The following is a 26562-nucleotide window of genomic DNA, read 5'->3' as shown; positions in this document are numbered from 1 at the left end:
AATAACTGATTTGCTTTGAACTGAACTCTTACTTAAATTACATTTAATGGCTTTGACTTTAAATCATTAACATCTACTATCTAGCCCAAGTTTCTGATATGGAAATCTGTAGTGAGGATCATCATGATCCCTCCAATATTGTTTCTTCAAGGAGTATTTGTCATCTGTTTGCAAACATGCTCTTCTCGCTCCAGCTTTAATGAAATGTCTTAGAAAAGTCACTCTAGCATATTCAAGATCACAAACATGGCGTCAACAAGGCCAAATCAATCATCATTCAGAATGATCGCTTCTTTTAAAACTTATTCTGTTAACACAATAAACATTTGGTGAAACATGGGGTATATATGAGCATCAAGCACAGTCTTAGAAGAATAGTAGTGCACATTAAATAAAGAAGTCTGTGTATCTTCAAGTCACTTTTTGAATTGGTTTCATAGGGTTTTCTTAAACAGAGGTGGTTTTGCCTGTTCCTTCTTGTAAAATACATTGTTTAGCATCACATTCATTGGCATCTTCAATCCACATATAGACCCTGCTTAGCTTCAAGTACCCACATTAAAGTGACGCGTGAAACTGAGGTGGACTAGACCTCTATGCCCACTCTCCAAGAGTTGGCATCACACACTGATTTTTCTCTGTTACTTGCCCCACCATTCTGGGAACCAAGGGTTTGGTAGATGCTAAAAAGCTGGGAGCACAAAGAATGGAAAGAAAAAGCCCATAAACTCCTTAAGATTGTCACATATTTCTATCTTATTGTATTGTCGAAGGCTTTCATGGCTGGTATCACTGGGTTGTTTTGTGTGTTCTGGGCTGTATGGCCATGTTCCAGAAGCATTCTCTCCTGATGTTTTACCTGCATCTATGATAGGCATCCTCAGAGGCAGTGAGGTCTGTTGGAAACTAGGAAAATTGTGTTATATATCTGTGGAATGTCCGGGGTGGGAGAAAGAACTCTTCTCTGTTTGAGATAGGTGTGAATGTAGCAATTGGCCACCTTGATTAGCATTTAATGGCCTAGCTGTTTTCAAAGTCTAGCTTCTTACTGCCTGGGGGAATCCTTTGTGGGGAGGTGATTAGCTGGCTCTGACTGTTTCTTCTCTGTAATTCCCCTGTTTTTGAGTGTTGTTCTTTATTTATTGTTATGATTTTAGAGTTTTTTAACACTGGTAGCCAGCTTTTGTTCATTTTCATGGTTTCTTCATGCAGGTGAAACATCTATTAGAAGAGAATGCTTCCAGAACATGGCCATTACTAGATATTAAGCTAGTAACATTTATATATAGAATATAAACACACCTAAACAAATGACATTAAAACATGACTCACTGCCAACATGTTCTCATTTAATGTGACTGTTTAGAGCTATCTCTGTTTGTAAACCAACAATAAATTTGTTAAGGTTCAGTTCCTTAGAAAAGTTTTTTTCTAGACTAACAAGGAGGAATAACAGCTTTTCTAAAAACCCCAGAAACATTTAAATACTGTCTTCTGGCATGTTTCTACAGAGCCATATAGTGAAATCTAAATTTGTAGTGTGTCACTGCTTTATCGGATGAGACCTTCCAAATTCATCCCTGTAGACCTACCTAATCACTTCAGCAACTAATTCTAATGACTTCCTTAAACGAAGTTCAAGCAAATTCGCTGTCTTTTTTCACTGAGTCTAATTGCAAGGGTGTGTAAACCGACAGGAACACGGTTAAACTCCAGATATGTTTAAGATGTCTCTACCTAACAGGAGTCAGCTCTTCTCTCCATTAACAAGCCACAGAATAAACACTGCAAAATACTGTACAACATCCCTGCAGCTATCCTCAGCTTGTTAGAAATGTCAACTCCTCCATGGTGTGAGCTTCTGCCAGGTTCTGCCTTTGTACAAAAACAAACCATTGGCCTAGGTTTGGGTCTTCTCTCACTCCAAACAGGAATACTCCATAAACATTCAGTAGCATGCTCTTCATATTGAAAAACCAGAGTTCCACAAACTCCTGTTGTTCTTTTTGTTGTGTGCCTTCAGGTACACTCAGTCCTCCACATTCACTGGAGTTAGGGACACAGGGCCCCCATGAAAGTGAAAACACACACATAGACATTGCTATTCTTTTACCTGAAAGAAAAACTTCCCTAGAAATTTCTAGGTTTTTCAGCATAAGTATGGTCAATTTCTGCTGGAAGCTGAACATAGAATCCCACTGGAAGACCTATAGATTCCTAGAAAGGTATTCACTCTAGATATCTCTACCACTTCCAACATGACTGGAGGAACTTGACTAGAGATATTCTTAGAAATAATATTTTAATTAAACCCACAAATAATCAAATCTACAAAAGTGGAAACTGCAAAAGTGAAGAGACTGTAGTTTCCAATGTATGGCAACACTAAGGTGATCTTATTCCATGGATTTTGTTTTTTAAATATTTGTTCAAAGGGAGCTTTGATTTGCTTTCCTTGAAGCTCAAGGTTGCTCGTAGGTTTCTGTGGTTGAGCAAGGATTTGGACCTTGATTCCCAGGGTCCATATCCAAAAATCACACCATATTAGCTCTCCAATTCAGTTTGCTAAACTATCTGGAGATTACTCAACTCAGGATGGGAAAGTACCATACTGACTCAAATCTAATGGTCACAGTTTTTGGCTAAATTACATAGCCGAAGCATATTAGATTTGATGGCATGTTAGAATTGCACAGCCTACGCCCCTCCATCAGGCTGAGGCTGGTGAACTCACCAGCCAGATGGACTAAGCCCTCATTCATGAGGCCTTCAAAATTGAGGGGAGGTTTTGAAGGCCTTGTGAATGAGGGCTTAGTTCAACTGTCCAAAGCTGGTGGGTTCGCCAGCCTCAGCCTGATAGAGGGGCATGGCTTCCTTTGCCTGTTAACTGTTTGAGGCAGGCAGTCAAAACATCTGTCAGTCATGGAGAAGCTGCACATTACATTCAACACTTTTTTTGCAGTGCACATCTTAAAAATTGAGATATGCATCCCAATTAATGGCGTGTTGTATACGGGTGATTTATTTTTAATTCCCTTCTTCTGCAACACTTAACACTTTGCTAAATGAGAACACAGGTGAACAAAAAAGATCTTAATTGTCAAGTAATCAAAGATGTAATAGAGGCATATTTCCAAGGCTACAGATATTGGAAATACACTTCCATTATAGTATATCTTTGGCAAGTGGAAGATGAACAAACTTTAGGAACTGAAATAGCTCTCAGGCCGGGAGAGAGGGTAATTACTGCATTTTAATGAGATGGGAATTCTTGACAGAAAGCACAAAAACAAATATAATTGAGGTATAGGTATCATTCTTGGGCACTGAATGAGTACATCCATTGTCCTGTAAAAACACATTAAAGCATTTCTAACAAATTCTTGGAAATGTGTGTGAAAATGAAACTTTATTATTTTTGGATATGAACTGGGATTCAAAAGAATGTTAGGAAAAATTAAACCTAAAAGGCAAATGCCCAGGTATTTTAGAAAAGGTTTTTGTGTTGGAATTGGTAAGGTGAAATCTAAGGCACTCTGAATTGAAATGTTCTTTTCACTGCAAAACCAAGTGCTCTGAACTCTACAAAACATTCTGTGAATACTAAATATTTATCTTCTTTACTTGGATATATTTCTTTTTCTTTATTTTATTTTATTAGTGTGAACATGTCTACATATTTATCCAAGTCATTTGGAGCTGCCTGCTTGGAAAAAAGTAAGAAATATAGTGAAGCTAAGGATGCTAGCCTGATCCTGAACCAGTGCCTGTCATCTGTAATGGATTGGATGTGGGCTAATAAACTGAAATTAAATCCTGACAAGACCGAGGTGCTTCTGGTCAGTCGCAAGTTCAATTAGGGTATAGGGATTCAATCTGTGTTGGATGGGGTAACACCCCCCCCCCCCCCAGAAGACACAGGTTCACCGCTTGGTAGTGATCCTGGATTCATCGCTAACCCTGGAGGCCCAGGTATAGGAGGTGGCCAGGAGTGCCTTCACTCAATTAAAGCTTGTGCACCAGCTGCACCCGTACCTTGAAAAGCCAGATCTGGCCACAGTAGTTCATGCCTTAGTTACATCCCGTTTAGATTACTGCGACACGCTCTATGTGGGGCTGCCTTTGAAGACTGTCCAGAAGCTTCAGCTGGTCCAGAGATCAGCTGCCAGATTACTAACTGGGGTACAATTCCTGACAATTGAACAAGCTCATTAGAGCTTCTGGGAGTTGGGAGGCCCAAACAATTGGAGGGCTGCAGTTTAAGGTTGCCTGAATTAGAGTCTGAAGTATTGTTGAAGGCTTTCACAGCGAGAATCACTGGGTGTTGTGTGGTTTCCGGGCTGCATGGCTGTGTTCTAGCAGCATTTCTTTCTTGACATTTCACTTGCATCTATGACCGGCATCTTGAGAAGATCCTCTGTGCATACCAGCCAAAGATGCAGGTGACACATCATGAGAAAATGTTGCTAGAACATGACCATGCTGCCCATGTATCTACAGGAGATATGTTCCTGGACTTTATATGCAAAAGTAAAAATGCTAATAATAACAAACCCTAGCATTTTCAATGGGATGAATGATGGGGAAAAAAACAAATCCTAGCATTTTCAATGGGATGAATGATGGAGATAATGAAAACAAGGTGCAGCCTATACAGGAGGCCCTCAGTGAGTAAGTAAAATTAAGTACGCAAAACTGTGGATCTGGTAAGCTGTACATACCAGTTCTGTGGATATGGGGGTCATACTGTAGATGAAACCATGTTGAAAGCCAAACACTGTTTTGGCAATTCTGTCATCACAAGACCATATTGTCATTGGAACCTACTGACTACATTTTCCAATTCTCAGATGAAAGCAACTAAAATCCATTTAAATAAAACCTGGCAAGGTGTCTGGGCCAGATCTGCATAGTTCATCTCTGCCTTATTAGGATTGTTTGCACTTTAAAAAAGATGACCTTGTATCTCTGTATTCTCATAATTATAAAGGACAGTCTACCCTTTATAGCTGTAGTTCTTTACAATGCTTGAGACCTACAAATATTGCCACAAGAAAATAGGAGGAGAAAGTGCTGAGCAAACAATGCATATGGGAAAGCATTAGTGTACACCCATTGCCTGTAGCATTTCTTATAGTAATGCAAGACCTTCCCTGCCTAAGAGTTGTTTGCTACATTGGGTGTGGAACACCAAGCAGTTCAAATGGACGAGAGGTCATTACTAAGCATGACTGAACAAAGCAAGATTCCTGCTAATGTATTATCCTTTAACATATTGTATTCTAATTCCCTGTTACTTCTTTTCCTTTTCTGTACACACCAGCAACAGCCAGGGAGCTCAGCTAACGGCAATGCTCAAGCATCACTCGACTGCTCCAAGTTCCCTTCCTTAGGGATTCTCCTCCAAACATATTTTCATCTTTTGAAATCCTGTGATTGCCAATCCTCTCTTGCACTTGAATTCTATGGTTTGGTTATTACAATGATACATGTTCAGTTATGAAAATATGTGTACACCTAGACAGTTTTTAAACATGACTTTTAAACACGTGTCCTTTGTTTAATCTATGTTTTGTGTGTTTTAATATGTATATTTTATAGAAATACAATTTAATATATGTATATTAGTATTTTTACAATGTTCACTTGTTTTAATTATACTGTAACCCACCTTGAACCACAAAGAGAGGAGGGCAAGAAATAAAATTGTTGTTGTTGTTGTTGTTGTTGTTATTATTCTGACACAAAAACACAGTATAACACAGCAAATTAGATATATATGCTGGATTTCATATTATTGTTATTATTACTACTACTATTATTATTATGCACACTCACCTTAGAAATGTTGATCCTAAAGCACACAGACTTATATCCAACTATGGAAGTAAGGTACCATCAGCTTCAAACTTTGGGATCAATTTCCAAAATTCAATCCATATACTGAGCACTTACACCAGTGAATTCTACTGAACATATACCTACCCAACCCTATAGAGCGGGGTCCTCAAACTTTTTAAACAGAGGGCCAGATCATAGTCCCTCAAACTGTTGGAGGGCCGGATTATAATTTGAAAAAAAACATGAATGAATTCCTATGCACACTGCACATATCTTATTTGTAGTGCAAAAACACTTAAAAACAATACAATAATTAAAACGAAGAACAACTTTAACAAATATAAACTTATTAGTATTTCAGTGGGAAGTGTTGGCTTGCTTTTGGCTGATGAGATAGGATTGTTGTTGTTGTTGCGTGCTTTCAAGTCATTTCAGACTTAGGTTTACTCTGAGCGAGGGCTACATCCAGCCCCCGGGCCTTAGTTTGAGGACCCCTGCTGTAGAGATTCAACAAGACCAGTTGCATGACTTGATATCTACTCACATGGCACTGGATATTGTCCAATCATACCGTCAAAGAAATGCATATGTCAGAAGCATCTGAAATACTTTTCCTTGAGTTCTTTATGCATTTTGCATCTTAGAACTAGAAACCAACCAGCAGTGTGACTAGAGTTTTCCAAAAATTCATGAGGCTAGTACAACATACATATAAAAATATATACCATTTGTATATATTTCTGGGCAACAAACAGCAACCTACATTAAACGTATCTTACAAGGTACAGCAATATTTGTTCATTTACACACATTTGCAGATTTCTTCCATTACTGAATCCATGACATGATACCACTGTAATTATAGAGAATGAAGTGGAAACGCATGGCTAACATACCCTCCTTCCAGGTTTGGTACATTGGCAGCTGACCATTGTATCCAAACACCAGTCTGGGTCTGCCCAGCCGTACTTGATTCAGATGGTACAGGGAAACAACTGAATGCTAGCGTCATGTTGACATGATTTTGTTTACACTGGTTAATTGTAAAAAGCTTTTGAGAGAACTGGACTACCAGAATTACTAATACTGCTAATACAGTTGCTTTCGTTAGCTACATTTTATTTCCCGGTTTACAATAATATGAAACCCAAGGATGTGGTACATAACTCAGCAGAACATATGATACCATACACTAAAAGAACTGCACTCCAGGTCACAGAATATTATACTTTAACAAATTTGTTACTATCTAAGCTGCCACAAAACTTTGCTTTTTGCCAGAAGAGAGTGATATGCTACAAATGGCCTATGTGGTCTTGCAAACCAACATACTGGAGCAGTCAGAACCAGCGGTTCTCAATCTTTGCTCCTCCAAATGTTTTAGACAAAAATTCCTGGAAGTTATATTCAAAGCCCAAGACATAGAAAGCACTTCTATGGAACAAAGTTTGAGAACCACTAATCTACTTTGTAAATGACTTACCTACAACTAGCAGCCAGAGAAAGAAGGGGTTCTTAAAATTTTCCACTCACAACCCTTTTCTGCCTGATAGATTTTTACGTGACTCCAGGAATATAGGTATATTTAATAGATATAAAAGTCAAACATTCACTGATAACAAATCAGTATTTGCAAGGCTTGTTAAACAGGCTGGTTTTCCTTTTTATGTCTCCTTGTCCACTATAAACACTGTACAATAGATTAGTGTAAGTGCCTAAACAGCCACTAGGTGAGAATCAGAATACTTTTACTGTTGCCAAAATTTTCAGGACCCCAACATTGAGCCATTTAGGTACTGGACCTACAGTTTAAGAAGCTGTGATCTAGGGCACAGCCATGCAAAATACAAAAGTATATTGCTAAGTAACTGCCTCATATTATACTCTGGCCATATAGGAACCATCGGAAACCAAATTCAACTATTTTCTAAGATGAAAAAAAGACAGCCAATCTTTTTCTTTTTAAAAAGGTAAGCTATGTAAGCTAGTATTTTCTTCCAGAAAACAAAAAGACAGGTGCTTATAGTGCAGATAAGACCACCAAAAGAAAGGAGAATTTGCTTGATTATTCAAGAGTATTTAGTTTCTATTATGCTACCTTGGTTGTGCTGATTTTTTTAACTTTTAAAATAGTTTTTAACATGTGTTAACTGGAAATCATACAAATGTAAAGAAAATTAAGTTAAATGTCATAGAATATCTTTAGTTTCTCATTATTTTGCTATCTAATATCTATAGATGCATGATAGTAAACTGGATATCAACCAACACTAACGATCAGTTAAATCACATAATTTTTCTAAAGGCATTGCATAAAGTATGATGCTTCACCTGAGTAAAGTTCATTTATGTCAACCTGCCCTGAAACACTTCAGAAAAGTAGCATCTCTCAGAAGATAGGTGCCAGCCCAGTTCAGCCCTCTTTCAAAACCAAATGTGTTAATTTTTTATTGTTGAAAAGTGCTTCCTAGCATTAGAGCTAGGAAGTAGCAGAATTTCAAAAGGATCCCACCATGTGATCTCCTTCTCCATAGAGATCAGCTCCAAAATATGCTTTAGAAAAGATATTGGCCAATATGAAACCCTTTTACTGAACTCAACTGGAGATATTTTTGGAGAGTGCAATATCATTTCCCTACTTACGGAAGTAATATATTGCAACAGAACACCACATACATAGTGTTCAGTGAGAAAGCAGAAGTCACATACTCTTCCTACTCTTAAATAATTAGTCGGAACAAATAGTTTTGAAGTTAAAATATTAATCCAGGAATGTTAAGGCCTCTGGAGTGCCACAAATAAGAATAACCATGTGAGCTTCCAAAATCTAAATTTCTTTCTAGTTTTGTATTCGAATATTTTCCAGGAATCCCTACTTCATCTAGCTCCAAGCAAATTTTTTGATTCTGTTGCAAAGAGAGACATGTTTTACAAAACCAAAAGCTTTCATATTATTTTCTATGGTGTAGCACAGGCATCAGCAAAGTTTGGTGTTTTGGACTTCAACTCCCGAGCTCCCATAATTCCTAACAGCCTACCGGCTGTTAGGAAATATGGGAGTTGAAGTCCAATATACCTGGAGGGGTGAAGTTTGCCCATGCCTGGTGTAGCATCATATACAAATGTATACCGATATACTGTGGAGAACAAGCTTTAGAGGATTTGGAGCTTGATTAATTATATTTTTTGTAATTCAGCATTACAGAAACCCCCGGTGGTGCAGTGGGTTAAACCCTGAGCCGGCAGGACAGGTCGCAGGTTCGAATCCGGGGAGAGGCGGATGAGCTCCCTCTATCAGCTTCAGCTCTTCATGCGGGGACATGAGAGAAGCCTCCCACAAGGATGATAAAAACATCAAATCATCCAGACGTCCCCTGGGCAACATCCTTGCAGACGGCCAATTCTCTCACACCAGAAGCAACTTGCAATTTCTCAAGTTGCTCCTGACACGACAAAAAAAAGCATTCCAGAACATTTATGTCAGAAAGCTCCAACTCCAGTTCAGTCAATGAGACCTCTTTTTACTCCTATTTCTGGGATCCTGTCCAACCTCTTTATTAACACATTCACCAATCAGAGTGCAAAGAGACAAGTGACTGGACTCATTCTGCTAATATAAAGTGAAGACGGTAGAAAACTCTGCAGGTTAACAATCATGTGAAACTCTATCAAGAAAAATAAACAAACAAAATGGTAAACAATATAATCATAAATGGGGCAAAGATCGTAGTGTTTGTTAACCATCTGTACTGATTTTTAGAGGATTTTTTTTAGAGCTCACGGATCATGAACGTTTTATTTTAAATAATTCTTAATATACATTGTTGTTATTGTGTGTCTTCAAGATTATTTTTGACATATGGCGACCCTAAGGCAACCTTATTATGGGTTTTCTTTACAAGACTTGTCCAAAGGGGCTTTGCTTTTTGAAGTCACACTCTCTGAGGCCAAGAGAGTGTGACTTCTCCAAAGTCACCCAGTACATTTGCATAGTTGAGTGAAGATTCAAACCCTGGTTCCAGAGTCAAATGCTCAAACCACTATGTCACATTGGCCCCATTATAAAAATTATGCAAATAATAATCTCTTGAGCATACATGAGTTTGAGGCTCCAAGTAATCCTGCTTGCATCTCAAGCCTAACAACTAAGGCAGATGTGACTTTTCTCAGCAAGAGAATCATGACATGTTACTAGAAATTAGTTTAAGTAGATGCTCCAGGACATCTCTGTTCGACATGTTATGAATCTATGCAATCAAAACCATATGTCCAAACAGCTCAAGTTCCTTTCCTTTACCTACAAGTTTTGCTATGCAAGAAATTTGGAGAAGAGGATTATTGCAGATTTCAGTCTGCAATGTGGAAATGCTTGAGGGCGGAAGTCAGATCTTGAGCCAGCATAAATTCTTCTGGTGTAAAATCCCACCACTCCATTCCTCACTTGCATTGCAGTCTCCTATGGCCCACCCACATGTTTTAAGACTGGTGCCTAGTTCACTGGAAGGTTTTTTGGGTGGACAGAGAGGACTGAATAAGGAAAGAGAGGAAGGAAAAGATTGATTATATGAGCTGTCTTCCAATCATATAATCTCTAATACAACACATAGTAATGCATTTCTATATTCCATTTGAAACAGCAGCCTCTTCTAAAAAAAAATTAATTAATAGAAAAGTTAGTACTGTAGAAGATCTGTGGGCACCACTATGGAAATATCTGAAAACAGGGATGGGGGGAGGGGAAGAATGGGTGAAGCAAGGTTCAATCAAAAGTCATCTTGATGATTTAATTTTTTTAGAAAAACTCTTGCTCGCTTTTTCTGAACACCTTGATTTTCATAAATTGTCAAGCACTTCAAAATTACTAACTGATTAAAGTTCCTGTAGCACTCTTCCCTCCTCCCCACTCTTTAATTCCCACAGGTTTAAGTGTAAAAATTAAAGCAGTTTTCAAAAAGGAAACCATCTGATTTGTACAACTGAATTGGAATAAAGCTCACCCCTCCCCCATAAAATAGAGGCTTATTGTGGGTAAGAAACAACGAAGGGGGGCTGTCTACACTTGAGGTTGCAGTGTGCATTCTTTGCCTGCAATTTGATGCAATTTATGACACTTCCAGGTACAGCTGTCTGTCTGAAATTTCAGTGACCTACTGTCAGTGCAGTCAATACTGTGCTAAATGGAACAGTGTTCTGAGACTGACTCAGCGTAATGTGGTTTTATATGCTACTGGTAAACAATAGAAGCAACATGAAAACTAAATAAAGCCCAATCCTCTATTATGCTAAGATGGTTCTTGATCAGAAACAGTCTTTACTATTGCAGTATTCAATCACTTTTAGTTACTCTAATATCTAACAGTCCTGGATATATCAACAGTTAAGGTTTTACCTTACTTAATAAATTATACACTGCCTTGAACATGAATCTTAAGGATCATATGAAATACAGAGTAACTAATAACTGCTTTTATTGTTCACAGTTGTAAGTTGACTTTTATTTATGTCAACCCTATGAATGAAAGACTTCCATGTTACCCTGTCACTGACAGCTCTACGTAAGTCTTACAGATTTAGACCATGGTTTCCTTGATTGAGTCTATCTGGAATGTAGTCTTCCTCTTTTCCTACTTCCTGGCCGGTGTTTCTACTATGATCCAAATTGGCCTGTATATTTACTGTGATCTTTAACTGGTCTTTATCTCAGTCTATTACTTCATCTTGTTTGAAGGCCTCAATCATTGTTCCGGTACCAAAGAAGTTACCTACTTGGAATTTTGAGGAATACAGACCAGTGGCACTCACTTCCATCATCAAGAAGTGCCTTGAAAAACTGGTCTGCAGGTATATCCTTTCTTGCCTTCCACATGCACTGGGAAAACATCAGTTTGCATATAGAGCCAACAGATTAAGAGAGGACACTATAGCCATCACACTCCACACTGCTCTGGCTCACTTGGAACGAGGGAGGAATTATGTGAGGATGCTTTTTGCAGGCTTTAGTTCTGCATTCAACACAATCCTTCCACATAGACTGGTGTCTAAACTCATGGATCTTGGATTGTCATATTCAATCTGTTCCTTGATTATGGACTTCTTGTCTGGACATTCCCAGAGGGTTACATTAGATCATCAGCTCTCACTCTCAACTCTGGGACGCCACAGGGCTGTGGAGTCTTCTGCTTTTCACTTTGTACACATTTGATTGTACCCTCCCCTCCCCCCAGGTCCACCATAGCAATATTATCACCAAATCTGCAGATGATACAACCGTGGTGGGGCTTATCTCTGAAGGAGATGAGTCGGCTGATTGGGATGAGGTAGACCAGCTGCTCTCCTGATGTAGGGACAATAATCTGGTTGTTAACAACAATAAGACCAAGGGGCTCTTAGTAGACTATAGGAAGAACAAACCAGAAATTCAGCCCTTGGTCATAAATGGAAACGAAGTGGAGCAGGTGGCCAGTTTTAAGTTAATGGGTATCACTGTTAAGGAGGATCTGACCTGGCGCACCCATGCAGCAGCACTGGTTAAGAGGGCCCAGCAGAGACTGTTCTACATGAGACTCCTAAGAAACCACCAAAAGAATGAAAAACTACTGGTGAGTTTCTACCGCTGTGTTATAGTGTGCCCTAACCTACTGCATCTTTGCAAAGTGTGGTAGCTGCACAGTGGCAGATAGGAAGGTGCTCCAAAGGGTCACTACTTCTGCACAGCGGATCATTGGTTGCCCTTCTCCCCTCTTTGGAAGAACTTCATAATTCCCATTGCCTTAATAAAGCCCAGAGCATTCTTGGGGATCCATCTCACCCAGCATATTCTTTTTATTATTGTTATTGCCACCTGGCAGACATTACAAGGTGACAAAGACAAGGGCAAAGAGACTGAAGGATGGCTTTCATCTTAGAGCTGTGGCTATGTTGAACTCTGTGGTTTCGCATTGATGTGGCTTTGGTGGCTGTGTAGTAGTGGTGAGATATGGAGGAATGGGTGTGTTGTAATGTGGTGTGTGCAGGTGAAGGCATGTAATTTTGTTCTGCAATAACACAATGACAAATAAAGCTATTCCAGTTCTATTTTACCAAGCATTATTGCCTTTTCTAGTGAGTTAGATCTTTTCATGATATGATCAGAGTACAACAGTCTCAATTTAGTAAACTTGGCTTCTAGAGAGAGTTCAACATTGATTTTCTCTAGGACTCTTATCCAAAAACACTTTTCCAATTCATTTTTTTCTTTGTACCAGCTTTCACAATCATACATAAAAAATGGAAATAGGATGGAATGGGCAAATCTAACATTAGTATTCAACAATCTATCTTTCTATATTGGGATCAAAACAGAAGAACGTCCTGCCTTGGGGGAATGTGCTCATTCCATCAATGTTTAATATTTACACAAATGATCAGCAACTGCAAGAAGTGTCAGAAAGCTTCATCTATGCTGACAATCATGCCATCACTGCCCAAGAAGGGAGCTTTGAAATGGCTGAACAGAAGCTCTCCGAAGCTTTAGGTGCTTTTACTGCCTTTTATAGGGGAAATCAGCTGATTCCTAATTCATCTAAAACACAGGTGTGTGCTTTTCATCTTAAGAACAGCAAAGTATCTTGAGCTCTGAGAACTATCTGGGAAGGAACCCCACTGGAGCATTGCAGCACACCCAAATACCTGGGAGTTACCCTGGACTGTGCTCTGACCTACAAGAAGCACTGCTTGAGTGTCAAGCAAAAGGTGGGGGCTAGAAACCATATCATACAAAAGCTGACTGGCACAACCTGGGTATCACAACCAGATATAGTGAAGGCATCGGCCCTTCTGCTTTGCTACTGAGTACGCGTGCCCAGTGTGGAACACATCTCACCACGCTAAAACAGTAGGTGTGGCTCTTAATGCCGTATTATCACAGGATGTTTGCACTCTACACCACTGGAGAAATTATACTGTTTAGCCAGCATTGCACCACCTAACATCCGCCGGGAAGTACCAGCCAGTAATGAAAGGCCAAGGCAGTGACATCTCTGGTCTATGTCCTGTTCAGATATCAGCCAGCATAGCAACACCTTAAATCAAGAAATAGTTTTCTAAGATCTACAGAGATACTCGCAAGAATACCTCAGCAAGCAAGAGTCAAAAAGTAGCAGGTTAAAACCTGGAACCTCAAGCCATGGCTGACACCAAATGAGAGACTTCCTCCTGGGCACACAGAAGACTGGAAGACTTGGAAGGCGCTGAACTGATTGTGCTCTGGCACCACGTGATGCAGAGCCAACCTTAAGAACTGGAGCCACAAAGTGGAGTCCAAGACATGTGCATGTGGAGAAGAGCAAACCACAGACCACGTATTACAATGAAGTCTGAGCCCTGCCACAGCCACAATGGAGGACCTTTGCACAGCAACACCAGAGGCACTCCAAGTGGCCAACTACTGATCAAAGGACATTTAGTATAATGCCAAGTCTTTAAACTGTGGTTTTTTTTTAAAAAAAATACATTACAACTGTACTCTTGGTTTGCTTCTGATAGTATAAATACACAAGGTTCTTGTGTAGTTCCTTCATAGCTGCCTTTCCAAACAGTCCTCTTCTGATTTCTTAACTGCAATCTCCATTTTGTTTAATGGTTCACATACAAAAACTTTATTTCAATGTCTTTATCACTTACTTTAGTTATGTAAATAATACGTGGTCATTATTTTATTTTCATTATTTTAACTGTATATTTGCTTTTGCAGATTCGTCCTTGACTTTCTTTGTTAATTATTACAAGTGTTTGTTATTTGCTGCTATTTTCTTCCTGCTTCTGAGACTAAACCTACTTTATTCAGTGCAGAGGTAAAACAGATCAGGCAATAAAAGGCAGCCTTACCTGACCCTCTTTCCAAATGAAAATCATTCTATTGCTATAATCTATGAAGCACAGGCTTTTAAAAAAAATCTTTGGTGTGTTATTATCCAACATATGTCTGCACTGCAGTATAATCTCTAGTATCTTTTCCTTTTCTGAACCTAGCTTGGATATTTGACATTTTTTGCTCCATATGTGGTGAAAGTCTTTGTTGTACGTAGAACTTTGAGCATCACTTTACAATTACCTGTGGCACCTATTCTGTGGATTGGAATTTATACTGAAGGTTTCCAGTTTGAAAATGTTATTTCCTGTTTAATTGTGTGGTATCTACTTTGAAAGCAGTTGTTATACTCCAGAAACTTCCGTGTTCTTTGCATCACCTTTTCATTTGTACTTAGCCATGTGTTTTCCTGCTGATTATATAACACCTCCACTCAGGATTTAAATTTGCCTTTGATTTCTTTAATCTTTTGGAAGAGGTTCCTTTTCCTAACTTTTAATTGACATATTTTATTTCTCTTGAATTGTTACAGTAGTTCTCTTTGTTACAAGTCACTGAACAGTTGCATTCAGAGTTCTGACCCCATTTCTGTCACGTTTTATTTGTCCTTCTTTTATATTCTTAACTGCTTGAAGTTCCTTCTGTCATCCATTGAAACTGCTCTTTATTTATTGTTGAAGATAGCGCCTTTATGCATTCATCCCTGGCTTCAGTCCACCATTCCTTCTGCTTCCAGTCAATTACAACTAATAGTGCACACATATTTTACATTATCTTTACATTCTACAGGAAAATCTTTAGATTTTACTTTGGCATGATAATTTAGTGTTCTTCAATATTGCTTAAATTTTTGATACCAGCAGTACATGGTTGTGCCATGATCTGCTCCTGGTCTTGTTTTTGCAGGAAGAATGGAATTTTCCATCTTCTGTTTCCAATTACATAGTTATTTCTAGATTGGCCATAAGGTAATGTACATGGATACAGTTGCTTCTTTGGTTATTTAAAGAATTGCAATATGTTTGCAATGAAAAAACACTAACCTTACAAAATCCAATCAGTCACTCTCCTGCTTCATTTTTTTATCCTAGCCAATGTTTTTACATTTTATTCCTACTTTTGCACTCCAACCTGTTGTGTCTAAATCACATCAGTATCACAGTTTCATTGCTACTGCTGCCCAGCAGCTTTTTGGCACATTTTGTTTGGTTCCTCAACAGATTCCTGACCCAGGAGACCCAACTAGCAGCACTGCCATGATCAGCATAACCTCTTGACTTACATGACACACAATCCAACCACCATAGAAAGCTAAAAACATACAATGCCAATAGGAAAATAACATAAGAATTGGAAAAAACAACAAGACCTACTCCTTGCTATGGAGGAAAATATAATCAAAGCACCTTGACAGATGGCCATATATCCTCTCCTTAAAAACTTAAAGAAAAGATTCTCTCAGGCACTAAAGCAGCACACTCCATTGTCGAACAGTTCTTATCATAAAGATGTTTTCCCTAAAGTTTAAGTTCCTGCCATTTGAATCAATTACACTGTGCTCTAGCCTCTAGAGCAGCAAAATAAATAAATAAATAAATAAATAAAGCCAAGTTCACACCCTCCTAAATGTGACATCCTTTAAAATATTTAAACTTGTCACTAAACTGGGCAGGGTGGGAGGAGGGGAGAATATAACCAAATACGAATATTGTATAGCTGTTAGGAAGTATTGTACTAGTTCGTGCATATACGTTTGTTTCACTGTTTTTATGAACACTGAGGGGGAAAAATAAGTAAATATTTAAACATGGCCCCTCACAGCCTTCTTTTTTCCAAGCCAAACCTACCCAGCTCTCTAAGTCATTCCTCTTATGGCTTGGTTTCCAAAGCTTTGATCATTTTGGTCACTTATCTAGACACGTTTCATCTTGTCAATATACTTCCTGAACTGTCATAAACAGAATTCCAGGTGAAGTCTGACCAAAACATAATAAAGTGGGACTATGACTTCCTTCGATCTTGACGCTATACTCCTAGTGATGCAGTTCAGAATTGCATTGGCTTTTTTAGTTGCCACATCAGGTAAAAAAGAATTGTAAAATGATAGTAAATGTAATCAAATATATATATTGACAAAACAACAACAGTATTTTGTCAAGCCCAAAAGACCAACATGGGCATCTTGTAAGCTTTCTACAGACAATATCAATTAGTGGAACTGCCAGAACAGGTCACCACTTGAATGCCATCACATGGAAATAGGTTCCTTTTATTCCAACCCTAATGCAACTGCACAGCTGTATTTTCCACTTCTTTCTGAACAGTTTTCAGAGAAGCATAGCAGTGCAAAACATTTAAGTAGTCTAACCTGAAAATACACAGATTCTGTATGTCATACATTTTTTGTTATTGGGTTATAAATGTCATTTCCTGATTGGTTCTATCATTAAAACATGTAAAAGGTTTATTAAACTGCAAAAACTTGCTTGCGATCTGCAAGGTAACAATGGCATATTTTCATTAAGGCAAATTACCAACGAAAGACTGAAGGAAATAATAATAGTACGCTCAACCATAAAATGTCTGGAGTATAACAACTACTTTCAAAGTACTGCACAATTAAACAGGAAAGAACACTTTCAAACCAGGAACAAAAAAAAATTTCAAATTGTGTTACATAGTGTTATGGTTCTTTCTGAATCAGAGCCAGCACAGGAGCCTCACTTAGTGAAAGGCAATCTGTACAATTATCACAACTAGATCTGTAGCAAAATAGTTGGCTCTATGAAGCTGTAGACTTTGTACTTCTTTTTGAGAGGTGTAATCTCAATCAGAACAGGCTAAATATAGACCAAATGCAATTGAGTTTCAGACAATATCTAGCCCATCACCCAGACTTTGGTGAACGAGAGAAACAGACCACAAGCTTAATAATGTTTTATTTATTTACTGTATTTTTACCCTGCTCTATCTCACCCCGAAGGGGACTCACAGCAGCTTCCAGATAATAATATTAATAATAATAATAATTAAATTTGTATACGCCGCCTCTATTTCCCCGAAAGGACTTGGGGTGGCTTACATAGGGAAGGACCGGAAAAACATAGATTAAAACACAACACAATAAAACAAAATCAAAAACAAAATGATCAAAATAAAATAAACATATCACAAGAACACAAGATCATAAAAACAATCCCTGAACAATAATAAATACTGAGCTCGGAGGGCTGTGTTTCTGCAAAAGTTTCAGGACAAGGCTAATGGAGAAGTGCAAAGTCCGATAAAAGTTAGGGCTGAAAGGCTAATGTCATTTGGCATTGGAATGCCAGGTCTATAGGGCAGGGGGCAGTGCAAAAGTGCAGGAGCTATTGGTAAATTACAGTTAGGGGCCATATTGGCAATAATTCAGTGCCACAATAAACATAATAAGGAAACGCATTCTATTTTTAGAATACCTCTCAAAATGCTTCATGTCATAGAGTGTCAAGAAAAACATACATCTTGGATACATGTGCATTATCAATAAGTAAGACCCACAAAGTCTTGATCAACAGTGAAAGTAATTCACAGAAACAGAGGCAGTACCTTGCAACAACACTCAGATAATTAGTAAAGGACTGGGCAAATACAATTTACTGATTTTATAAACTTCTAGGCCAATGTTCTGTATATGGCATTGTACACTGGAATCAGCCCTCCTCAGGGTCAAAATGTGTCAGATCAAAATTAGAGAGCACCGATTAATATTAGGAAGAAAAGGTTTAGGAATGTAGTAAAATACCTTAAACCAAAAATCCAACAACAGTTCAACTAATTACTGAGCTAAGATGCCATGGATCTTATTTCATCATTTCTCAGGCTGCCTACCTCACAGGATTGTTGTAAAGACAAGACAGCAATTGGAAGAAAGGCAGCACATACAAATAAAATATTTGCTCTATCCTGCATACAGTTTATGACTAAATTGTAAAGCAGAGCTCCAAGATACCTTGCTTGAAAAGCTGTTTCCTGCAATGTAGATTTTTTTAAGAAGAAGCAATTATATAAATTCATATAAATAAGGAAATACTCATGTTTATAGTAAATCTTTCGAATACCACTTGCATTGTAGAGCTAGCATTTCCGCCACAGTGCAAACCACACTTTTGCCAAGTTCCAGTGAAGCCTACAAGAGTCTCTTTTGTGCTGCCTGTGTTCACTGAGAAACATCTAGTATTCAACTATACACGTAGGAAGTCTAGGAGTGTGACACAAGGTATCTAAGGCATTTCACTGTTTACAAGTAATTAGAGCGCACATCCTTCAGTTTACCAAATACTTACAGCTAAAACAGTCTCTTTTTCCAATCAAATACATTTCAGATCTAATTTACTACAACTCCTTGTTTCATTGGTCAGTCTATGTCAGAATAATGTGAACTTTAGCATTTCCACTGAAGTAGCCAATTGCAGCATGCAGTCTAAATAAGTAGGGGGAGGGAAAGGAGTCTGGAGATACCCCTGAACTATAAAACATTACATGAGTTAACCAATTACTACAGTAACAGGCTTTTTTTCAACTGAGACCAATGTTAATATTACATGCTACAGGGCAGATAGAGCATAGCAAGGAAACAGAACTGCACAGCAGTCATGCATGCATTTGTCTCCAAAGCCCTGAGGTCTGGAAGCTCTTATTCTATCTTAACTATGAAATGTGGCTCAAGATTCAAATCTCTTCTATAGCCTATATGTGATGAGATCTTCAGCATCATGAAAATAACAAAGAACTCACCCCCCCCCCCCCCCCCACACACACACTTCTCTAATAAAAAATTCTAGCTTATGGCAAATTTGAAAAGTCATTATTTCCTCTAGCAATAAATGCAGTTCATTTTGAGATACCAGTACAAATTCTAGATGTTTATTATTTTCCTAAGAGCAATCTGGCATTTCACAGCAAGTGTACATTCACAATAGCCCTACTGTTTGTGTATCATATGTAACAAAAGTATTCTGTTTAGAATCATCCAAGCCTGCATTAGGAATTTCACCAAGCTAATTCACTATCTTTAATGACCATGCTAGACTCAAACACTACACTTTACCTCTGGAAAAGACACATTTGCAGTTCAATTACTTCAAGAAACTCCTACTTTCCAGATAGTCAAACCATGCTCAGGATGTGCCTACATGCCAAGTTACAAGCTTCAAACAATTCCAAGAAGCATGCAGTTCAACACAAACAAACTCTCTTATGGAGTTCAGTTGTTTACTCACATTAAATGTTTGTAGGATTGCAGTTTATACCATAGGATGGCCAGTAACCTGCTTGGGGGTATGGAAAACCTAGGAAAGTTATAGGTGAAGAAGCATCTATTAAAACTTTTGTGATTTTAATTCAAAATATCACCCAGATCAATTTCAACAACATCTAATATCAGTCTCAAACAGCTAGAACAATACATATTGAATGAAAATGGTAACATAAACTAACTGAACATTTGAGACATGAACCAATTATCCCCAAAGTAATTACCGTAATATGAGATTCCATAGTAGAAAAGTGTTAAGTTTGAATAAAATATTTAATATGTTTACAGATTACACTGTTTGTGATTCAGATACCACACACTGATTTACTATTAAAGAAATCAAAGAGAAGTTATGGTATGTTATACTTTGAAACATAAATTATATTAAGATTGTTTTAAAGACAAGGCAGACTAAAGAGCAAAAGTCAGAGAGACAGACATAGAAAAGGCACAAGTAATCATATTCGACCATTTTCCTTTTGAATAATTATCATGCTGATAATATAATAACAGTAAAAAACAAACACATAACACACAAATAATTAAAAAATTGTAAAGATTTACTTTCAATATTCTTCTAGCTGGATTTCATACAGAAAAAAAAACTAAAAGGAGGAATGTCCTTGGACTTCAAAAAAGTCCCTGCACCCTGCAACATTTTTTTACAAAAACAGATAACTAATTCTACATTCTTGATTAAATTGTACCTGTAATAAAGCATACTCACTTGAAAAAAAAATTAACATGGACATTTCTTGCTGTAATGACGAAGTGTACAAGGAGAAAGACTGATGATCTCTCTCTCTCTCTCTCTCTCTCTCTATATATATATATATATACACACACACACAGTATACACACATATACACAGTTCAATTATTTGGGTGGATGCCACTAGGGGGTGCTAGAGAGAGAAGGATACTTAATTTTATGGGGGTGGATAGTGGGTTGAAGGAGGAAAACCATTTCCCCATTTTCCTGTTATTCCCCCTGCCCATGTCCTCGTTGTGGTAATAACCCTTGTTTATGATATGGGAAGGGGTGAGTGGGATATCCAGCAAAAACGTGGGAAATTGTTTTCCTCATTCAACTCCCCCCTCACCCATGAGCCATCCTTCTCTCTCTCTAGCACCTCCTAGTGGCCTCTGCCCAGATAATGGATATATAAATATATACTGTATGTATGTGTATGTATATATGTGTATATATGTCAACTTTTTGTACGATTGTACTGCTGTGTGCTCTTACCTATATATTTGAATTGTGTAAAGCTACATTGAGTCCCATTGAGTGTGTGAGAAGAGAAAGGATATGAATAAATAGTATAACAGTATTGATGCTATTAATTTTTCTGGATTTTTGGTGGCGTTCAATTCCATTGACCACTACTGACTTCAGGAGAGATTCTCTGGGTAGATGAGCCTAGAGTCATCTGCTTTGAGAAGTAATATTCTGAAAAAGATAACGTTCTTGCAAAAATTCAAGGTGGGCAGTCTCCAAGGCCAATTAAACTGTCACCAGAAAATCAAGTCTATTGTTGTTGTGTGGCAAGTCATTTCTGACTTATGGTAACACTATGATGGGATTTTCTTGGCAGAATTTGTTCACCAATACCATCCTCTCAGGCTAAAAGAGTGTGATTTGTATAAGGTCACCTAGTGGTCTTCCATGACTCAAACCCTAGTCTCTTGATGTCTTAGTCCAATACTCAAACCACTATGCAATGCCAGCTCAAAAATAATGAAGTCTCTATTCCCTGATCTTTCCTAGACTAGCAACACTCGTCCTTAGCTAATACTGCAACTTTATGCATAAATGTTATACAACTTTATGTATATATTTTAATATACTGGTACATTGTAAGCCACTCCAAGTCCCATTCAAGAGAAAAGAGGACTATAAATCCAGTAACTAATCAGTTTTTGAAAAGTTTAGAATATATACCATTTCCAGAACACTGCAGCAATACTTTTAACAAAAGTACACAGAAATAATATATCTCACTTGTACTGAAACTAGCCCAGTAGTCTCCACTAAATTTCCAAATTTAGTTCAAATGCTCGTCTTCATCCTAAAAGCACTATGTTATAGCACAGATACCTGTTAGACTGCCTTCCCCTGCACCCTTCTACCCATCCAGTGAGATAATTCCTTGAACCTCTTTTATGGGTATTTCTATCACATCTCACTAGTGACTAAAGAGAAAGAAAGACTTTTTACTGGTGGTTTCTTGCATTTACAACAGTTTTCCCAGGAAGGCTAACTTACTCTCTCTATACTTTAAGCAGCAGGAAAAAAAATCATTTTTGCCTCCTCAGGCTTTAAGAACTGCCACTATTGGCGTTTTAATCTATCATAGGCTCCAATTATATTATATTCACTGTTTGATTGTTTTTTTGTTACGTTAATTTGGATATATAGAGTGTTTTCTAAGCTAATTTGTTATCTGACCTGGAAACATAAATTTATGCTTCTTATACAGGATATTTTATGTAAATAAGGATTCAAATTCCTCATTAACACAACTCAAAATTCTTGCAAAGCAGAGACCAGATGTAATCACTACAGATGAAAAGCATTAGCAAAAAGATTAATTTTGAGTGTTCTAGATCTAGGTAAAGAAATGTGTTGTCACCCAGATGTCAATGGACTGCAACTCCCATTAACAGTGATGGTTGAAAATGGGATCGACAGTCTACAATACATCACAGATTACAGCCAAGGAACTAAAACATTTAAAGCATTTTCTCAATTCCACTGTGAGATTGTCACAAACTGGAGCAGCCACTCAGTAACATTTCTCTCTCTCATTTCCCCACACCTTTTGTTCACTGGCTAATCTAAAAAAGAGCTGTAATGAATTCAAAACTTTACAAATTGTAATTTTGGATTATAATAAGAATTACTGCTTTTCTACCTTGTAAGGAACTTCTCCAATGGAGATGTGTGCTTAAATTAGAGCATCAGAAACAATTCTAACTGGCTCTGACAGTTTCAAAGAGGAAGTTGTCATCTAATTTAAAATGCCACAGTTCCTTTAAGATTCTAGAAACTATATTCTGGCTTCCATTACAACTAGCAAAATTTTCCTGCTCTATTTCCTTGCTTTTCAAGTGTTGTTTCACTCTCGAATAGCACTTCTGATATTTATTTAAACTCCAGCCAACAAAAGAGTTCTAGTAAACTTAAGTCCCAATAAAAGTGTGCTTATGCCTTCAAGTTGCCTGTAAATTTATCCCTGGGAATTTCATTGGGCTTTCTTAGGCAAAGCAGTGCATTGTTATTCTTGTCTATAATATAGATTCTAGGACTAATGATTACCAATCAGTCAAGTCCACCACCCTTCAGACCAAAATGCCCGAAGAGCTTTGAAGACAAGCTGAAAATGACTTGTGCTATTCACAGTGCTTAGGGGTCTTCAATTATCAAGGAAATCAAAGATTTATGGAAATATCCAACATCTTTCCTGCCCCAATTAAAAAGAGAAATAGAAATCACAAGTCACTTCCTCACCATTTTGAAACTAACAACATAAAACAAAGTTTGAAAAATTAAAGAAACAGAAACCGGATTGTTCAAAGTTGAGATGGATTTATCAGAAAGACACCACAAATTCTGGAAACTGCAGAAGCTGAGGGGAAAATATCACCTGTAGCATCTCTAATCCTTACTAGAATCTGAGAACCACATAGAATCACTACGTTGAAAACCTACTTTGGTTTACCCTAAATACATTTGCCTTTCTCATAAAAGTTCCATTCATTTTTCCCTGTTCTGTACTCTACAAGAAAAGAGAGAAGACAGTGATAGGGAAATACATAGAACTTATTTTAAATCCAGGCACAACCCTTCAGTCAAAGACAAAGACTGCAAAATAAAGTACTGTATATTAAGGATTTTAAAAATTAAGGATTTTATATGATCTGTGGATAAAGCCAAGAGTCACTCTGCAGAGAAGGGAAAGCACCAATGCTGTCTTGGGACTAGTCACCGCTGGCCTGGCCGCCACTGCCATTTTCCCACCGAAAAGGTGAGAAGGTGCTGCACCAGGGAGAGTAGAGTGTGTTCTTATTTCTTTTACGTTCTCTAAGGCCCCTTCTACACTGCCATAAAATCCAGTTTCTGATCCCAGATTATGATATTTGAACTGGATGATATGGCAGTGTAGACTCATATAAAAGGTAAAGGTTTCCCATTGACATTAAGTCTAGCTGTGTCCAACTCTGGGGAGTGGTGCTCATCTCCATTTCTAAGCCGAAGAGCTGGTGTTGTCCATAGACGGCTCCATGTGGCCAGCATGACTGCATGGAGTGCTGTTACCTTCCCACTGAAGTGATACCTATTGATCTATGCACATTTGTATGTTTTCAAACTGCTAGATTGGCAGCAGCTGGGGCTAACAGCAGGAGCTCACCTCGCTCCCCAAATTCAAACCACCGACCTTTTAGTCAGCAAGTTCAGCAGCCAAAGTTCTACTAAGAGAAGAGGACAGTTCAGTTTTTAAAAAAGAGTCAAGGTACAGTACTCACACTGACCCATAGAAAAGTCAGTTCAGTTTTTTTTGGGTTGGTATTTTAACTAAGCTCTTCACTTTTGTTATTGCACTCAGAGAAGATTATTGTGTTTTCTATTAGAGTTTAGAGACAGTACCTACACCGACCTGTTGATAAGTCAGCCCAGGTGTTTTTAACTAACATTTCTAGATTTACACATGAGTATATACAGTAATGTGACATACAAACAGTAAAATCCAAGAAAATATTTCTAAGGTTTGACTTAAGAGAAAGAGATACTCACACAATTTAGACAAACAGTGACAAATTAAATAATAATAATAATAATAATAATAATAATAATAATAATAATGTTATTCCTATATCCTGCCACCATCTCCCCGAAGGGACTCGGGGCAGCTTACAGATGCACAAAGTACCTAAAAACAAACATAAAAGTGAACACAATATAAAATACAATAAAATAAAACACAAGCACATATAAAAACATCAATTCAGACTCAACCATAGAGTTGGAAGAGACCTTATAGGCCATCTAGTCGAACCCCATTCTGCCAAGAAGCAGTAAAATTGCATTCAGAGCAGCCCTAATAGATGGCCATCCAGGCTCTATTTAAAAGCCTCCAAAGAAGAAGCCTCCACTCCACTCCACAATCAAGATGCAATCCTCTAACCATTGCGGTAAATAACTTTCACCATGGATGGACTGTAAACATTCGGAATAAAAAAGTACCATGAGGGAAATAAGAATGTTCCCTTTTAAAGAATACATCACTCCAAACCAGCCTGCCTGAAATAATACCTCCTAAAAGAAAGGGGGTGCCTAATAATGCAGTCTGACACCAATTTGACTCAAAGGGAATTGCAGTTTTACAAGGTACTAGCTGTCCCCTGCCACGCGATGCTTTGGCCCAACCTGTGTGCATGTGTTTGTGTGTGTATATGTGTTTACGTGTGTGCGCATATATGTGTGTTTGTGAGTATACATATGGGTGTATAGAAGCGTGCGTATATATTTGTGTATTTATATGTGTACATGCATATTGTGTGTATATGTGTTCTTGTCTATATGCATATTTGTGTGTGTATATATGTATGTGGATATGTATTTATCTGTGCATGTATATATATATATATCTATATATATGCATGTGTATATGTATATGTGTGTATGTATATGTATGTGTCTGTACATGTGTATATTTCTGTGTGTTTGTGCATATATATGTGTGTGTGTGTGTGTGTGTATGAATGTGTGCATATGTATATATATATGAGTATGAGTGTATATGTATATATAGTGTATTTTTGGGGTTTTTTAACTCTGTTCTCCTGGGATGTGTGTGTGTGTGTGTTTACGGGTGATGGACATTCGTTGGACTGTTAGGTGCATTGTGTCCAAATTTTGTCTCAATTCGTCCAGTGGCTTTTGAGTTATGTTGATCCCACAAATGAACATTACATTTTTATTTATATAGATTCTGTCTTCTCAGCCAAAGAGGGTTGTGGGTCAACAAAGAACACATTAGAGGAGTCCATAACATTGAGAAGTGGCAGTTCAAGTGCTGTCAAACTGCTTTAATTCTACAGTGGTAAAATTGGAGTAACAATTTTGGAGTAACAGTGTAATATTTGGAGTAACAGTGGCCTTTTGGAGTGACAGTGGCCATATACAAAATTGGTTGCACAGGGAGTGCATCTAAACTAGGTGTGGGCCAACTTGGGCTTGCCTTCCAAGTGTTTTGGACTCCAACTCCCACCATTCCTAACAGCTTCAGGCCCTTTCCTTTCCCCCTTATGCGGCTGAGGGGGGAAAGGAAAGGGCCTGAGGCTGTTAGGAATGGTGGGAGTTGGAGTCCAAAACACCTGGAAGGAGGACCCAGGTTGGCCCATGCATGAGCTGTCATGACCTACTAATTTGCATATGGTTTCTGATTGGCCAAACTCAACATTCTAACATTCCTAAGAGGCTGAGGGGGAAAGGAAGGGGCCTGAGGCTGTTAGGAATGATGGGAGTTGGAGTCCAAAACACCTGGAAGGAGGGCCCAAGTTGGCCCATGCCT

General features: G+C 38.0%; 1 protein-coding gene across 9 annotated transcripts in view; it reads right to left on the bottom strand.

The window, feature by feature from the left end:
• The window catches only part of ANKS1A (ankyrin repeat and sterile alpha motif domain containing 1A), a 158378-nt gene that overhangs the window by 131229 nt on the left and 587 nt on the right, over positions 1-26562 (bottom strand). For 5 of the 9 annotated variants that reach the window (XM_067467989.1, XM_067467991.1, XM_067467993.1 and 2 more), the window contains exon 2: positions 19951-20019. The exons of the other annotated variants lie outside the window; for them this stretch is intronic. In XM_067467989.1, the coding sequence (XP_067324090.1) occupies positions 19951-20019 (69 nt within the window). The remainder of the gene's footprint in view (positions 1-19950; positions 20020-26562) is intronic. 9 annotated transcript variants of the gene reach the window in all.

Source organism: Anolis sagrei, chromosome 4, assembly GCF_037176765.1.
Source record: "Anolis sagrei isolate rAnoSag1 chromosome 4, rAnoSag1.mat, whole genome shotgun sequence".
Taxonomy (NCBI): Eukaryota; Metazoa; Chordata; class Lepidosauria; order Squamata; family Dactyloidae; genus Anolis; species Anolis sagrei.
This window is presented reverse-complemented; position numbering and strand designations above follow the sequence as displayed.